The sequence below is a fragment of the Clupea harengus genome, chromosome 1 (assembly GCF_900700415.2).
Source record: "Clupea harengus chromosome 1, Ch_v2.0.2, whole genome shotgun sequence".
Classification (NCBI taxonomy): Eukaryota; Metazoa; Chordata; class Actinopteri; order Clupeiformes; family Clupeidae; genus Clupea; species Clupea harengus.
The window spans coordinates 733307-752135 of NC_045152.1; the positions used below are offsets into that span (position 1 = coordinate 733307).

Genomic DNA, 18829 nt, shown 5'->3' on the forward strand with positions numbered 1-18829 from the left:
AGAGAGAGTGGAGTGTCTGCGTGTGGATGTGAGTGTATTTGTGTGTGTGTGTGTGTGTGTGTGTATTTAGTGTATGTGTGTGTGAGTCAGCTTCCTCTGAAGGGTCTACGCTCCCCTCATTAGCTCCCCTCTCAGCATGAGGGTCCCCTAATCGGCCTCCTAATCCCACTCCGCACCCTCGCTAATCCCTACGGGACCCCACCCGGTAATCCCTCACGTGGCACGCTGACCCACAGCAGCCGCAAGATTAAACACCACGTGCCCCCCCCTCCCCATTCCCATCATGCAGGTAACTTTTACAACTTCCAGATTACGGCAGCTGCAAGGTGTTTGGTTAGGGAGGGGGAGAGGCGAAAAAGATGGGATCACTGTGCAGATTTAACTGGGATTTTAGAGATCAGTGGGGTTATTGAGTGTAGCTACCTGGTGGTTAAGGTTAGTGAATGTTAAGGCTACTTTGTCTCGGAATGTGAACCAAAGCTCCTTTCTAGGACACAAGTACAGGAGAAACACATAAAAGAATAAGAGGAATGGCTTAATGTAAACAACTGGACACTTTCTCTACAATTATGCAGACATTAATGCAGTCTTATACTTTCTTTTTCTTCTCTGCAGTGGCAGAGCTGGTACTACATAAGTGGATGACAGCAAAAGCTATCTGTGGTATCTACTTTGTTTAGCTTTTTCAGCTGTTCATTGTTGATATTTGTTGGTGTTTGATTGGGCAGTTTGAATTGGCCTTTGGTCAACATATTGGTTCAAAAATGGTGGTCAGCACTGACCCACGATCTGGATCTCCACGGTGCCTTTGTCCTCCATGTTCTCGATCTGCACGGTCAGCGTGTACTTCCCGGAGTGCTCCCGCTCAGCCGAGCGGATGAACAGGATGGTGTCCACTTCGCTTGTGCGCACGTTAACTGTCTTAGTGTCCAGGGGCTCGCCATCTTTGGTCCAAGTCACGCTGGGCCGGGGTTTTCCCTGTTCAAAGAGGGGGGTTGGGGAGTCAAGATATCAACTCTGGAAGAAATAAGCTCTTCAGCTTGTTCTCTGAGACAACAACAAATGTGAAGCATGTACAACTCTTTACAGGACGTACCCCTTTTACAGTGCAAGAGTGTGGACTGAGGTTACAGGACTTACAGACCAGATCAGTTTGCTGTCTCACCTGGAAGGGAATGACCAGATTGATCTTCTCGCCAACCTTCCTGATGAATTTGGTTCTGAGTTGCCGTGGGAGACGGATCTTAGGTTGCTCTGAAAGGAGAAAGGTGAGAAGTGTTCAGATAGAGGCCAGTGTGATCTTAAATATCTAAAAGTGGCCAGACAGAAAGCAATTAGGCTGACAGTTTAGTCTACAAGCCATTTGAGAGTTAGCTGCTGACAGAGTGGTTGTTTCGGTTTGTGTGTGTAAGAGAGAGAGACAGCAAGAGAGTTTGTGTGTGTGTGTGTGTGTGTGTGTGTGTGTGTGTGTGTGTGTGTGTGTGTGTGTGTGTGTGTGTGTGTGCGTGTTTATTTGTTTGTTTGTAGAATTTTCCGCTCACCCATGATCTCCCGGATGGTAACAGCTTGCTGCATGGTTGCTGGAGGACTGCGTCCAGCAATGTTCACTGCAAACACCCTAAATAGGAGCTTCTCGCCCACAGGAAGATTCCTGACCCGGTAATTGTTCTTCTCCACCGGCTGCTCAGTGGCCTGCACCCACTCAGTTCCTGCGAAGAAGAACCACAGGTGACATGAGGTACATACAGGAGGCACAGATTAGAGGATGGTTACCCGTCCCAAGGCAGACAGGGCCCGCTGGGACCCGTTGGTACGGCTGACATTTTTGAAATTATATTTGGGCTCGGTCACATAATGCCAATTGCATTAGTGAACATTTCATTTTTGAACTGTGGACTAATTAGGATAGGCTACCTTAAATTGTTCCTCGTTTTAGTTGAGCTTAAGCCTAAATTTTTTAAGCCTCCAGGCCCGGGCTCAGACATCAAATACAGAACGCTTGTTGGGTTTGTGTCAGGCTCGCCTCCCACTCTCTCTGGCTCGGGTCAGGTTCAGATAGAAATATGCAGCCCTAACCACACTCGAATACAGACATGAGATACCGACGCGAATATGGCTACGAGTCTCAAAAGCATACTCTGACTTTGTATCACCAGCACATCCATACTACTCAGTCAGTACTGACCTGGAGGCATTTGTAGTCCACTTAAGATCTACTGATCATGTCTGTAATGTTTCAGAGGCTTACCTCCCTCCTTGCACCATTCGATGATATAGCCATCGATGCCTCCGGCCCCGAGTCGCTCAGGCGGACGCCACTTCAGGGCACAGGTGGAGTCTGTGACATCATCCACCACGAGACGAGTGGGCTCACTTGTTGGGGCTTAAGGGGGTCAACAAAAGCAAAGGCGAGCCCATGAGCTCACTGACACATTTATTCTGCAACAGTTCCACTGAATCCAACCTGAATTTTTATAGACCTTTCATAACTATTTCAACAACTTACAGGTCATGAGAATGACATGTAGGAGTAGAGAGGGTAGAGGAATGAGAGGGAAACAACGGGAGGGATATCCAACACCTACCTATTGGCATGAAAGGGAAGGATATCCAACACCTACCTATTGGCATGAAAGGGAAGGAGGATATCCAACACCTACCTATTGGCATGAAAGGGAAGGATATCCAACACCTACCTATTGGCATGAAAGGCTTCGAAGTCTCACTAGGCTGTGAGATGCCAATGCCGTTGACAGCGAAAACTCTCATCTCATACATTGTGCCCTCAATCATCTTCTTGGCCTCGTAAGTGGTTGACTCAAAGATGTCAAAGTTCAGCTTGGTCCATCTTGCGGAACCCTTCTTCTTCCTCTCCATCAAATAACCTGGAAGTGATATGTCATAAAACTCGATGTGATGCATTTACATTTAGCAGATGCTGTTATCCAAAGCGACTTACATATGTGCGACTTACAATGTATACACATTTTACATTTTACAGTTACACTGATGGCACACTGCACATCAGGAGCAATTAGGGGTTCAGTGTCTTGCTCAAGGACGCTCCGACAGGGAATCGAACTAGCAACCTTCTGATTACTAAGCGACTTCTCTACCACTGTACCACTGTCGCCCACATGCAGATGCAGATGACTATCACTGCCATGGTATAGAGTGTGCAGCCCACACTGCGCTCTGACTCAGTGCATCTATGTACATTCTGACTTAGTTTTTGCACCAAAACAATTCAGAAGTACCCGTCTGTATGTACAGTACAGTGCAACTACAGTCAACTCTATGCATGAATTGTGCACCTGTGGTCCAATACTTTAATCTTTGAGACCAGCAGCTTAGTTTTGTCTCTTTGGCCTCTTCTCATATCAATAGACTGAATGTAAAACAAAAGGTACAGCGAGACATACGTAGATTGAGACCATACCTTTAATGGGTGCTCCACCGTCGAACTTAGGGGCCTCCCAGATGATTGTAGCTGTGTCCTCTCCCACCCCAGTGCACTTGACATTCTGAGGGGGATCAGGCACATCTGCAAAAAAGGGAATGAAAGAAAGAAACCGGAGAGGACCAGAGAAGGGGGGGGGGGGGGGGGGGGGCATTCAGCAGACAGATATGAGCAAAAAAAAAAAAAACTGTGAAATAAGATGAAGTAAAGTAAAGAGTCGAGACTATTTTAATGAGATGCATAAAGGAGATTAAGGACAGACTGCTAAAGAACATTCATCATTTAGTGGAGCAGAGAGAGAGGAGAAAAAGAGAAAAATACAGAGAGAGAGAGAGAGAGAGAGAGAGAGAGAGAGAGAGAGAGGCAGAAAGACAGAGAGAGAGGAGGGCAGGACCTGTCACTCACCCACAATCTTAACTGTGAGTTCGGCCTGGTCCTCTCCGGCAGGGTTGGTGACAGTGATGGTGTATTTCCCCTCATCGCTCCTCTCAGCCCCCTCGATGACAAAGCTGCTCAGATTCTTCCTGGTCTCCACACGCACCCGGCCCTCCGCTTCGGTGATCTCCTGAGCCGGGGGGAGACAGAATTACAATAAGAACACGGCCTGAAGTGCTCATCTCAAATCAGTGGAGGATTTAACAGGAGACCTCAAACACCCCAACAGCCCTAAATTTGCAAATGTGCCAGCCTGGACTGTCTCTTCTCCATTCTGCTGCTCTGGTGGCTTTTAATTTACATATTTAAAAAAAATGACTTTATAATGACTTCACTTCCCACAAAGCCCTTACAGTGTCTCCCTTCCTCCAGCACACAGTGGGGGCCGGATCTCCTGTGATTTCCACATCGAGGCGGAGCTTGTTGCCGGCCACAACGATAATAGTGTTCTTGCTGACCATACTCCCAGTGGTGTCCAGGTGGATTTTGGGTGGGTCTGTGATAAATAATTGGATAATGATAAATCATTGCTGGTGTTGGACAAATGATGGCAAGTGGTGTGCACACCAGTGTTCTGTCGGTACCCTACCCACCCTGGTGAGGAACATAATCGATCTTGATTTCTATGAAAAAACAAGAGAGACAAGAGAGTGTGTATGAGCCTCGGTCGATGCAGCTACTCAAAAGTAATCTTTATTGCTTAAAGTCGTGAGCCATGCTCCATCACCGTACCCAGGAAGTTGAGTTTAGCAGAGAGTGACAGAGCGTATCCATCTGGCACAAACGTGTAATCTCCTGCGTCCTCTGGCTTCACATCATTGATCGTCAGCTTGTGAATCCTGCGCCCCAAATACTTGTGTTACCAAGGCAACCAACAAACATTGGGGTACATATGTAACCTCGGTCACCTTATGGAATACGCCCCTTTTCTGCATGCATTCCAACGCACTGAATGGCTGAGTGTGCTGTCTGTCACTGAGCACGAATACTCGTACTCTCACCAACTTCAAGCATATTGAAGTGGACAGTGATGGCTCATGTTCTCCCTTCAGAGAACCAGGGTGACATACGTAATCCAACGTTGGAAACAGCTCCAAAAGCTGTGGCACAACCTGGGGGGTGTACCTGCCAGTCTACGGCCTTTAGATGACCCCTGGAGAGGAGATCCCCACACCTATTCAACCGCTTCGCCTGGCAGATGAACTGGGGGCGACAGCGGTACAGGAGGTAGAGAAGTCGGTTGCTATCAGAAGGTTGCGTCCTTGAGCAAGACACTGAACCCCTATTTGCTCCTGATGTGCAGTGTGCCATCAGTGTAAATGTAAAATGTGTATACATCCTTGTAAGTCGCTTTGGATAAAAGCGTCTGCTAAATGACTAAATGTAAAATGTAAATGAACTGCTGAAAGCGAAAGTAAGTGCTACTGCGCCCACAACAGACTTCTCTGACCCAAACAATACATTTAGGGTTGAGTGCAGTCCCCCCTGATGGTTTATATAGGCTACTGTGGCCATAATGTCCGTTCTGACTAGTACGTGAGAACTCTTTAGTAGTGGTAATTATAAGTGCTTCAGCACAGATACACTGTCAGCAGTTCTAGCCATTGATGTGAAGATGCGTCTGTGCTCCCTTACACAGACCATTCACTGCACTCCCCTCGTAAATGGTCCCTCAGCAAATGAAGCAAGGCATCTGCGGTCAAAACCCTTCTGTGTGTTACGGGACTTAAGGGCACACCACATCTCAATACTCTGGATCTACGACGCACTGTGTAAAGGTGCTCAGGGCCGGAGATAGGCCAAACAGAAGAACCAGAAATTCGTATGAAAAAGCAAAACTTTAACTTCTTTAAAGCAAAACTCAGAAACGTCCACTGCCCCTAGAGCCATCAGGACATGCACAGCAAAGAACTCATGAGGAGAGAGGACGGGTGTGCGCCGCTGCATGGCGTTATATATACGCAGAGGCGGTGCTGCGTGACAGACAGCACACTCAGCCATTCAGGCGTCGGTTGTAGAAGGTTTTCAGGGATGCATGTCGAAAGGGGGCACATCCCATAAGGTGACGTCGATGTGCTTTGAATGAAAGAGAACTCACACAACCTTGCTCTCACACAACCTTGCTCTTACACAACCTCGCTCTCACAGACCTGTCTCCCCGGCAACGACACACTCAGTAACCCGCTCTCCGAGATTACACAAACAAAGCATTGTGCACTCTTTATCGGAAGTGTTTGTGAGGGCCAGTATAATAGAGCACACTGTACCTTCCCACATGTGACATCTTGAAGCGGTTATTAGGTACGACCTCCACACCATCTTTTAACCACTTGCCAGTCACCTTTTCGTCGGACACTTCACATTTGAACACGGCCTGTTCCGCTGCTTTCACTGTCAGGTCGGCAATGCTCTGGAGCACTCCAGCTCCTTATCTGAAAGACAGAGGGGCCAAATACAGGCGGGGAGGCACGGCACGGCACACAAAGGAGAAGACGTGTGCAGGTGGGGATGGCCAGTGTTGGGGAAGGTTATTGTGGGGGGAAAAAGTAATGTATGGCATATTCCGTTCTAATATGATACATTGACATGTTATTGTGAAAAAAATATGTTTCCTTGTCAGAAAAAGTTCTTGGGCTCTAGTTTGCGAACTAACATGGGGGCGTCAGTGGTACAGGAGGTAGAGAAGTCGTTTAGTAATCAGAAGGTTGCTAGTTCGATTCCCTGTCGAAGCGTCCTTGAGCAAGACACTGAACCCCTAATTGCTCCTGATGTGCAGTGTGCCATCAGTGTAAAATGTAAAATGTGTATAAATTGTAAGTCGCACATATGTAAGTCGCTTTGGATAAAAGCGTCTGCTAAATGACTAAATGTAAATGTAACATGGCAAAGGTAATCAGGATCCTTGTAAGCAAGACTCAAACAGCCCATGAAGTAGGGTTTAGGTTTGGCCTGTGCTCAAAGTATGGTCTCTGGCGTAACCAATAGGAGAGCGGCATATTCCTTTTTAAACAAAGCTTCAGATGTATTTACAGTGCATTGACTTTTGCGAGGTGTGCTGTAATATGCTATTAAATTGGACTAAAGATCCTTTTCCTTTTGATCACTGACCTGACCTTTGTGATCTGGCCCATGGGCACTTTCTTCAAGGAATCGCTACCCTGAAAGGCTGCTGCGATAACTGAATTATTTGTAGTAGGATAAATCTATCACGTGCTGACCCTATGTCTTGTCCTTTTCAGATACAGGGACCACGATATTCATTTGCCTTTGATCTAAAGCTGAAATGGACACTGATAAGTTGTCATTGGTTTTCTTCAAATATCTGCTTCAGCAGTGGCATTTTACTGGCATGCCTTTAACATCAAAGAATGCTCAGGAAGAAATTGTAGTGTTGCATATGTCAGAGTAGGTGAAACAAAAAAACAAAATAGGCATGGGCAAGTTGCTCCATCTCTGCCCTGTTATTCCCATCAAACTAGAGCCCTTCGAGTGGAAGCATACTGTAGCTCGGATAGAATGTTCATGATCAAAGGGATATTCTCGATTTCATTTTCAACTCGATCCATACATCTGAAACATCTGTAACATTTTTTAGATTACTGCAGACAATAATTTGTACCAAATTGATCTGCATGTATGAAAGAACAGGACATACGTATATAGCTTAATTATAATAGAATGTATCACAAAGATGTGAATGTTAACTTTTTTCTGAACACTTTTATGAATTTTTTAATTAAGCAGTACAGTGTAATTTGGTGTCACTTTCTTCAAGGTGTACCCATTAGTATTACTATTATCATTGTTGCTGTGGTTATTATTTAATTACAGTCTTGCCAATTTGTTGAAATACTAAATCAAATAAACTATTGTAAACTCCATGTTCTTCTTCTTTTCACAGACCTTTCCATCTCCTCTTACTCTTGGCATTGGTTTGCCTTCTAAGACTGTGTCACGCACGAACAGAACAACATTATTGTGTGTGGTAATCAATAATATGTTATAGGATCAGCGTACAGAAATTGAGTTGAAAAGTCCGTACTATGACCTTAAAAACGGTTAGGTAGGAACAGGAATGGGTTACTTTTCTAATACAATGCGTGACATTAAGGATTTTGAACTTCTACTAACTTGTTACTCCCAACACTGAAAATGATCAATTAAAGGGTAAAAAAAAGGGAAAGGGGAGATAAGCTTAATACTTGCTGAATCCCAAGTTGACAGTACATCTCCAATACATATAATATCTAAGACCTGGGCCGCAAAAGAATCTTGCACATATAACATATTAGCGATGTGGACCTGAAACACCATCCCACAGGGTAACCACTCTACCTTCCACGTCCAACTCTGCCTCAGAGTGTCCCCCATTAGTGAACACAGGTGAATCCTCCGATGTCGTCTTTAGTGGCCTCGCCGATGACGAGCATGTGCTTCTTGCCATCTTTCTTCATGCGGTACCTTGTGAGGTCGCGGGTGATCTCGATCCCATCCTTCATCCTAATACAAACAGGCAGAAGGGAAGAGAGGCGGTGTAGTGAGGAGAAATCTGACGCGGGGATGGATTAGAGAGGGACTGCGGAACTCAGAAACAGAATGAGGGACGACATGGACAGACATACAGGCGTAGAACAAGGTATTGTGGCATGCCAGACAGAAAGGTCAAAAGAGATATTTGTCCATTATGTTGACTTCTAGCTTTAGGTATTTTTGGGCTCGTTTTGACTCACCATATGACATTGGCTCCCTCGTCAGAAACCTCACACTCAAACTCCACCTTGTCTCCAACCACCACGTGCATGTCATCCAGTGCCTTTGTGATCAGGACCGGAGGTTCTGGAAAAAACATATGGACACGTAGATATGTGCATCATCCATCTCACAGAAAGCACATTGTGCTTCCAAGCACACGGCTTGGAAGGATGGTGTGAAGGATCACTTTGACTGTAATGATTATGTCCACAGTAATGAAAGCCAGCAATGAAATGAATAAGGGTGATTACAGTCGTCTAGGTGATGATTGTCATGACAATGGTGGTGATGTTGTGGTTCATGACAATATTTGTGATTAAAGTGAAGGGAATGAGGATAGAAAAACAATGACGTAGAATGTGTTGCCAGTACCCTTCACAAAGACTTCAGTGAAAGACTTTTCATCGTCCACAACGCACTCATAGGCAGCGTCATCCGAGAGGTTACATTTGTTGATGGTCAGCTTTCTCAGAGACCCTACAGTCTCAAACACATACCTGAGAAAGTGATAGAAAAGAGGCAGTACACACACACACACACACACACACACACACACATGCACACAAAACCTCAGATGAGTACATACACTCAGGCACATACTCACACAAAATGTCAGCCACAAACACACACAAGGTCATACTTGGCCGAGGGTTTGATCTCTACTCCATTCTTCAGCCATTTCGCTTGAGCGTTGGGGTTAGCCACCTCGACAACAAGCTGAATCCTCTTGCCCTTCATCACTGAGTAGGCGTCGTCCAGTTTCTTCACGAATGCTGGGAAAAAACAAACCATGTGTGTATAATCTACTAGGTGGCTTTTGTGTGGACTACACAGTTGGAAAATGTTTGGCGTGTTTGGTGTATATTGATTGTTCGCTGTAACATTTTTGATAAGTTGGCTATCTAGCAACCTAACTGTTACCACCAACGGACATCACTATCAAAATGCAGGATCAAGAATTGCTAAATAACTTGTTCCTGTGCTAGGTGGAATAGTTTAGTTTGAATTAGTTTTAACATGTGAATGTTAACAAAGCTTATTTGGATTTTATTTGCATCAGTTACGTAGCGGACATCTAACTTGCACAATCCCAATACTATGTATTGAAGTATTCTGGTGAGTAGTTTGGCAACACTTGACTGAAACACTAAATATAATCTTTTTGATCTAATACTCAATAGAGCTAAGATAATACTTAGAAAAGCACTGCTGCCCCTTGAATCCTTTGCTTTCCTGAATACTCTTCATAACCATAATACCTCATAGTGTAGAGTAACATTAGAAAATGGAGCTATAGGTAATCGCTGTATTAACTATATCTTAGACAGGGATTGAGTTGGGAGAGTTATCGCTCACCGTCGCTCTTCTTGGGCTCCACGGGCTTCCTCATCTTCTTCAGCCTCTTGAGCATGCCCCTGAGGTCAGTGATGCCATACTCAAAGGCAATCTTCTCATAGTCACAGGGATCGGCTTTGGTCAAGATCGCCCACACGTCCACCTCCTCCTTCTCCGCCACTTTCACCTCTCTGAGAGAGTCAGTGAGTGAGAGGCAGAGAAAGATAGAGAGATCAGTTTAAGAGAATACATGTAAATATTCATTATGGTGAGTTGCTCAACAGCATTTAAAAAAAAAAAATGCATTCTGGTGAGTTTGAAGCGTATATATCATCTGACATATGTCGGTTAAGAGTTCCTCAAAAGCTCATACTTCGGGAGAGCTGTGGCGCAATCATTCACATCCCCCCTAGTGACAGGTCCTCTTAGCAGAATACACACCAGAAGTATTACATTACATTACAAGTCCAAATAAAAGCAACAATTACAAGTAGGTATAAAATGCATTGAATTATTGACTATGGTATATCATTATTAACTCTGAACATTACATTCTGATTCCTTCAGTATGAACGGGCTTGAACGCCGACGGGGACCTGGGTTCGAATCCGACCCGCGGCCATTTTCTGATCCCACTCCCAATCTGTCTCCAGCTCATTTCCTGTCAAACCTTCACTATCCTGTCTGATTAAAGGCATCACACATAATACCACCGCCAAGGATTTAATATGAAGTGATCCTCTGAAAATTCCTGAACTTGAACACTTTTGCTAGACACTGACCTTTCGCTTAAGGGGGCTACTATAATTAGCAACACATTTGCAGGCAAATTATTCTTCCAGCACATCCCATGTGATTTCTGACAAAGACATGTTTAAGTGTTCAGTAATAGGGGACCGTTATGCAGAGGTGTGTTGTTGTTATATTGTAATACTGTGTACAATTGGTGTCACAAAGAACCTCACTGACTCACTGACCTTTTCTTAAGCAAACCACTGAAGTCCAGATCGCCTGCGTCTTCACCTGCGTCTCCGCTGTGCGCGCATGTGCAAGTGAGAGAAGAGGGGGGAGAGTAGGAGAGAAACCAAAAGAAGGTTAGTATTGCTCAACCATGAAACAGTATCTTACCTGTGTCATTCTCTATTGAAGCCAAGGTTACTGTGCCTCCATGTGATGACAACGTGCCACAAAGAAGAGGAACAAATAGACATATCTACTAGCCACTGATTTCAAACCATTTGATTCTCAACATTAGGCTCGTCATCACTTTGATATTTCCCAAAGCTTACCCATTTCTGGAGATTTTCTTTTTCATTGCTTATCCAGAGGTAAGGACAAGCAGCTACTTACCAGTGCTAATCAAACATACTTCACACATTCTGTGTTCACACTTTAGCAAACACAGTATATGACTATATGCTGAACTCACAACCACACACAGACACAGACACAGCAGCTCTTGAAGACAAAGGTACACATGCAGGCAAGGCTAACACACATATATGCATGGACAGTGGGAGAAACACTTATTACAGTGATATCAGCACACTCAAGGTAAGTGGTAGATCAAGGGATATGGACACAGGGGCATGGAACATAAGAATGGAACACACAGAAATGGCTATTGGATATATATGGATCCAAGAGACTGTGGTTTTTATCAAAACTTTCATTTTGATTGCTAGCCTATTTAAATCAAAATGTTCTCATGAAGTAGTCAATCATGGAGTTTTTTTCTCAGGTTGTGTTTAATGTTCAGCAAATGCACGTCGAATGAGTGTCTTGGTCTTGGTGCGACTGATGTAATGCGCAGAATTATCTATCATATAGTTTCATAGCCTAACAAACACTGTTGTAAAATGTGTTTAATGCTTTCAATATAAAAGCCACTACTTCATCACCTAAGGGAATCCAGGGATCAGGAACACAAACACAGATGTGGGCTGGTATGAAGCTACTCAGAATGACATGTTCCTGGGAACTGGTAAGAATGATTAGAATTCATAAATGTATCTCGTATACTATAGCCCAACAATAAGCACGGGGAATATTTACTAAATTCATTCATTTTTTATAGACGGTGTCCTATAATGGTTCTGTAATCATACTAATTTCATTTTTAACAAAAAAGGGAAAAGGGCTTTGCAGTGGTTGATATGGTTTTTTTTTTTATTGGAAAAGCTCATGTTTGTCTATGAGGGGGTCATGCAGAGGTGGAGAGGCTTTTATCACAGATCTAATTATAAGCGTCTTTAGCATCACATGGAAATAATAATGTCTGTAATGAGAATGCCCGCAAACTTCGCCCTTCCTGGAAACTGTGAAAATGCAAGCCTTGTTGGACGACATTTGATCTATTATATTAATAGGCTATTTCAAAGCAATTCAGCTTTAAACAACAGTGTTTTTTTTTTCTTTACTGAGTTTTGCAAATACTCAGTTAATGTACAGATTCACTGAATATTTCCGTGGAAGATTAGATTTCGCATAGTCTGTTTTCTTTTGCACATTTGTTGGCTTGCACTATGGATATTGGGTATGCATAAGATATGCAAGTTTGGAGACTTCTTCTCAAGCCATTCTCAACCCATCTAACTGTCTTGGTCCCTGGTGGGTCTGAAAGGCTTTACACATACCAGCCCAGCCCTGTACATTAAATGCCCAATCAGACAACCTTCCTAAACCAAACTCTTGTTCACGCGGTTGTTGTTTTTTCATCTTTGTCCACTCATTGAGCGAGGGGGCTCCAGATCTACATCACCCCTTCTACAGAGAAATCGTGCGAATGGAAGGTCGGATCATGAGATCTCCACATCAGATGCCACATCGGTCCACCTTCATACACCATTCCCTCCTTCGCTCCTCTCCTCATTTCTCTGCCCACTGATTTAACTCAGGGGTTCTAATTCCACACGGCCTACTGCGTGTACTATTCCACACATGGTATGACACAGCTGTATATGTAGATATGTGGACATAGGCTGTGTCTCTCTTATCTTACCCCTCTTTCTTGGGCTTCCTGAGCAAAGGGAGGAGATGGCATTTAAAACAGACACCAGACAAAACCCACAAATATGACATTACCATATATTAGATAGTAGACTAGTAACAGTAGACCAAATATAAATGCATTGTATATTTACCGTGAACTGCAACACTAACGCCACTCACTAAAACACACAATATTCACTCATGCCAACTCGCACCCTGTCAGAGGTACCTGACAGAGGCAAAGGGGAAGACTGAAAGTCAAAGAGACAGGAGGGGCCAGGCAGAGAGACAGGAGGGGCAGAGAGACAGGAGGGGCCAGAGGGAGACCCAGATCAATGGAAGTCAAAGAGGCACTCTACTGGGAAACACTGCTACGGAGACACAGGCACAGCGAAATGTTTGACGAAACATGCATAAATTGCGTCCCAATTAACCCTACATGCATTTCTCATGACAAATAGACACAAAACAGCCCAACGCCAATATTAACTCTCTCCACCAGTCGCGAGAAAGTTTGAATAAAGGAAGGGCTGTGTCCAGACGATAAACATCCTAATTGGACATCAGGACAGGACACACACGGCAGCATCCATGAGCAGACTCTGTTTCATTTCATTCAAGATACAGAAAGTGAAGTGGGGTCCGAGGGTTGGTCGTCAAGGTTACACAAGGTGCCTCCACACACCAGGCATAGAAACGGACACAAGTGACATGTTGCGTAAGGGAATCATGTCCTTAAGGCCATTTCCATGTTGAAATGAATATGCCATTGAATGAGGTAATTACTTGTAATTATTTGACTTCAGTTGTGTTCACATTTACAGTATGAACAATCACATATATATATATATATATATTGTGTGTGTGTGTGTGTGTGTGTGTGTGTGTGTGTGTGTGTGTATGTACTACAATATGCACGGCCTTTATAACAAGGTTTTTGGATGATGTAGTCTAGGCTGTATGTGCATATTCCATGTGACTTTCAGGATTGAATCTTTATCTTAATCATATGCATACAGTATTGAGTGGTTATCCATACTCATCTGAGATGGTGTAGGACATTTTGATTACGACATCATGAGAGTCATTTTTTTTTTATAAACCAGAGACGACAAAAAGAGATATGAAAATCTGGACTATCCAGATTCCAAATACAGGCTACAGAGAATGTTTATGAACAATCAAAAGTCAGGTCATGAGATCTCCACACAGATACCCATAAGGCAAAGCCTTCATAAAACATTCTCTCTCTCACTCTTCTCTTTTTTCCCTCTTTATGTCCAGTTACTGAACTGAAGGGCCATCAGATTTCCAGATTTTCCAAAACAACACAAAGAAACACATATTGAGAATGGAAGGCCAGATCAAGAGATCTCCGCATCAGACAGATGCCCATCAGTCCACCTTCATACTCCATTCTCTCCCTCACTCTTGTCTCTGTTCATTGATTTAGGTCAGAGGTCACATATGACACCCCGTCCCACACACATACTACAACACACATGACACGACACAGCTGTATATGTGGACATAGGCTGTGTCTCTTATCTTACCCCTCATTCTTCGGCTTCCTGAGCAAAGGGAGGAGAGGGTGTTAAAACAGAGAACAAAACAGACACCCAAAATCTGACATTTACACACTTACAGTTTAGTGGTTAAACAAATACATCTGATCTTTAGTTAGATCGTACAATACAAACAGTGCTCCGCCATGCTCTCTAGTCACAGACAAGGAGAAAGACAGAGACTTGGAGAGACAGATGACCGGTGAAGAGAGACAGGATAAGAAGAGGATGAAGACATTTCAAGTCGAAGAGGTATTCTCTAGAGTAAAACAACATCTATGCATTTTTTTCATGAAACATATCCAAATACACTCAACCAGTCACAGAAATATGAATAAAGGGAGTGCTTGTGTCTAGACCAAGTTGTGTCTAGACGTTCAGTTATACACCAGAACACACATACACACACCTAGACCTTCAGTTATACACCAGAACACACATACACACACACACACACACACACACACACACACACACACACCTACACACACCTACACACACCTACACACACACACACACACACACACACACACACACACACACACACCTACACACACACACTCAAACAGACTTACGAGCGTTTAAAGGACTCCAGAATGTTGGCTTGCTGCTGTGCCTCTTCCACGACTGTATCAGGATGATAAAAAAAATAAGTGAAATAAGACACTCCGTCACTCAAGACATGAGACAATCTGTTCAGTGTGATGGCCAACTGACGGACAGATATGATGGCACACAGAGCAAAACTTGCTGACTGAGTGCTGTGCCGTGACGTGACGTGCGCACTGACCTTCCACTGTGATTTCAAACGAACAGCTGTCACACTTGTCTTTGGCGGTGACCTCACATCTGTACCCGCCTGCGTCTGCGTCTACAATCTTTATGATGCTCATCTCGTACGTGTAGATCTGAGATAGAAAGACAGCGAGAAGGAGGATGGTGGGTAGTGGTGGTGTGTGGATACGTGATATTTTTTCATTAACGTGAAAGACATGAAACACTGCATAATTCAGTCATCCTTAGCCTTGGTTAAGAATGCCTGCTGGCTATTGCATGTCTCTCATACACTTGTAAACACTCTTTTTTAATTGTTTGGGTCATCCTGACCAAGAGGGGGCACTGTTGCAGGCCTAGGGACATGAAGCATAGTCTAGCTTGTACTCTAGGTGTGGATGCAGCTAAATGTCTGGCCTGGCTAAGGTGATAGGCTGAGAGTATCCAGGCTAAATGCCTGGCTAAGGTGACAGAAAAACAAATGTTCTACCCTCCGTCCATTGTTACATGATCAAACACATAATTACATTTGTTCACACATTAGTATTCTTGTGACAAGCTCACTAACTAGTTAACTGGCTGTCCTAGCAATGGTCTCTTCAATTTTAGTCTGCCTGACAACTAATGTCTTCATGCTCACAAACTTCACAGGAAGGTGCTGAAAGACACATACAGTATGCAGAACCACCTGCAATATACAGTTTAGTGCATTGTACCCGTGGATTGGTTCCAAAGAAATGGCTCTTTTTGAATGACTCTTGCGTGTTGAACATGAGCGACTGGTTCTTGTCAGCAAAAAAACAGATCACATTACCGGATGGCAAAAATGTAGAAAGGCTGCACAGAATTCCCGTCCAGGCGCCTTGTAAAAAAAATGTTTTGCCATCAAAGGCCCCGAAAATGTGTTTCACTTAGATCATTGCCATTATAAAGTCCACAATGTTCCAGGAGTATTTTTGTCTAACAACAACAAGATTAGATTCATAAGGAAAGGAAAGAAAAAAGAAAGGAAAGAGTGACCTTGACAGAGCTAAGAGCTAATTTCCCACCACCCAATTACAAAAACAGGTACCCACCTTGCTATTCCGGTCATACGTCTCCTTAAACTGCAGGTGTTTGCCTGCCTTGCTGCCCAGGTCCATCCACTTTCCTTTCACCCACTTAATGGCGGGCTTCCTCAGCATTTTGGAGGAGTCCACCTTGGCCACGAAGGTGATGTCCTTCCCTGTCATTAGTAAGTCAATCATCCATACCCAACCACTATCAGTCAATCAGCACAGTCAGCAAAGGTTATTGATTTATGGTTTGATATGAGTCTGTGCAACCAGGATGAGAAAGTGTAGTCTGCTTTTAGTGTAGGTGACTCCAGTATGCGTCCACAATAAGTTATTTCAGTGTGTTTTACTGTGGCATGTTTGGGATTTTCTGTTGCGGTCTCTGGTGCATATATCAGGGCAGATATATTTGATGCATTGTACTTTGCCAAGTTGATTGATATGTAATAATATTGGTTGCAGATTTGCTTTAAAAGAAAATTGGGGAGAAATAAATAAACAAACTTAGACTAATATTGGATTTGTCTCAAATGCAGGCAATCATCCAATACAAGTTTGGTATTCAAAATTCCAGTAATTTGTCTGTTTTTCTGTTTTTGGAAACATAGTTAATGTAGCATTTGCTCAGCTGAAAAGATGAGGTCATTAAGCATTGTGGTGAACCAATTCTAAAATTCTGCACTGCACGGAGTAGTTTTGTACCATCAGACACTAAAGTTGGAATTTTGCAGAAGGTTGCAGTGGGTCAGAACATTACGTAACTGTATATTCATAGTTTTATACATACTTATTCTATAGTATGTATAATTAAACTAATTTATTAAACTAACTTTTGTAGAAATTGTATTACTAGAACAAAGCTCTGAGGCAAGTAAGTGAGGTCATGACTTCTAATGATTGTTTGCCATTTAACATTACAAAAACACTGTAAAGACCAAACACATTTGTACACCAAACCATGTATTGACTATTAATTACTTCAGGGTAAAGTGTGAAAGGTAAGTGTGAAATCACCGGAGTATTCCCTCAAGACCTAGAGCCTAAGGTCAGCCTAAGGTCAGCCTCTGAGGGATTCCAACCAGCTAACAGGACCAATTATCACAATGGATGAAAAAAAAAGAAGCACGGCAGGGTTTTACCTTTAATTGCCGTGGCACTCTCCGGCCTCTGCACAAAGAGGCCTGTGACCTCGGACATCTGACGTTCCTCCCCTGGAATCACTTCTGAGAACGTGCAAACGAGAAAGAAAGAGGTGAGACTGCAGGTCAAGTGACCATTAGATCAGCCAGTGGGCTGATAATAAACACGGACAGGACAAACAGGAAGCGGCGAGAGGACGAAATGGAATGGAAAGCCTATTAAAGCGTGTTATCGGGGCTTTTCTGGACATTTCTCTTTCTCGGCGGCCATTTAGACCACAGCTGGGTTAAAAGGCTATCAGTTTTAAAGCTGTAGTGAGAGAGCGACCTCTCAAAAGGCTCTATCTTTCGGACTAATAAGCACCCTCATAAAATGATGCCTGTGTGTGTGTGTGTGTGTGTGTGTGTGTGTGTGTGTGTGTGTGTGTGTGTGTGTGTGTGTGTGTGTGTGTGTGTGTGTGTGTGTGTGTGTGTGTGTGTGTGTGTGTGTGTGTGTGTGTGTGTGTGTGTGTGTGTGTGTGTGTGTGTGTGTGCGCGCGCGTGCGTGTGTGTTTGTGTGTATGTGTGTGCATTTTAAGCTCAGCAGATGATCCTACACAAACTGACTTTCATAGTCAAAGCTACCACTAAGATACACCCAATCCCCACCTAAGACAGTGGGATAACTACACGTGTATCTCGCCCAAGCTTTCCAAAAGCAGAGCTCCAACCAGAGCTTAAACGCCACCCCCTCCCAACTCTGAAAAAACAACACTGACATCACTGGAGAGCTTTGCGTAGGCACCGCTGACATTTTAACCTGCTCTAGATTTCTGGGGAGAGTTCCCCACGTCACCGCCCAATCTAGCCCTGCAGTCACCACAGCCTCGGCTGCATCCTCCCCTCTTTTATAGGTCAGGCATCAATAGCGGGAACAGAGTGAGTCAACGCTTCTCTTCTGTGGAGACTTTGGCATGAACCAGAAGGTTCAAGTACCTCCAGAGTTGAGGATACGAAATTGCACTTGTGAGTGAATTATTTATTCAGTTAGTTTAATTTAAACCAAATGATAAATCTTAGAGATAATCTTTATTTGTTATATTTGCTCTTAGATGTTACTATATGACATAATAGAGATCCTGATTGTTTATTATTTCTAGTTAATAAAGCGATTGGTATTACTCCATGTATTTGTCCTAGGCAAATACATCCTTTGTTACCGCATGCATTTGTCTTACCATCTTCGGGTAATTCTGCAACCAGGGAAAGAGAGAAAGAGTGATGACAAGTTACTAAAACTCAGCCAGGCTGACGAGGAACCCTTAGATAATTAGGAAACATCCC

General features: G+C 43.7%; 1 protein-coding gene across 1 annotated transcript in view; it reads right to left on the bottom strand.

Annotated features, from left to right (window-relative positions):
- mybpc2a (myosin binding protein Ca) overlaps positions 1–18829 on the bottom strand; it is a 45358-nt gene that overhangs the window by 5842 nt on the left and 20687 nt on the right. The window contains 22 exon segments of the mRNA XM_042709170.1: positions 783–978; positions 1166–1254; positions 1542–1709; positions 2249–2383; positions 2697–2885; positions 3440–3544; positions 3866–4025; positions 4249–4391; positions 4489–4518; positions 4628–4734; positions 6163–6313; positions 8207–8276; positions 8278–8395; positions 8626–8731; positions 9020–9144; positions 9288–9420; positions 10004–10173; positions 10960–11016; positions 15114–15165; positions 15329–15446; positions 16389–16537; positions 17507–17590. Coding sequence (XP_042565104.1) covers positions 783–978; positions 1166–1254; positions 1542–1709; positions 2249–2383; positions 2697–2885; positions 3440–3544; positions 3866–4025; positions 4249–4391; positions 4489–4518; positions 4628–4734; positions 6163–6313; positions 8207–8276; positions 8278–8395; positions 8626–8731; positions 9020–9144; positions 9288–9420; positions 10004–10173; positions 10960–11016; positions 15114–15165; positions 15329–15446; positions 16389–16537; positions 17507–17590 — 2655 coding nt within the window.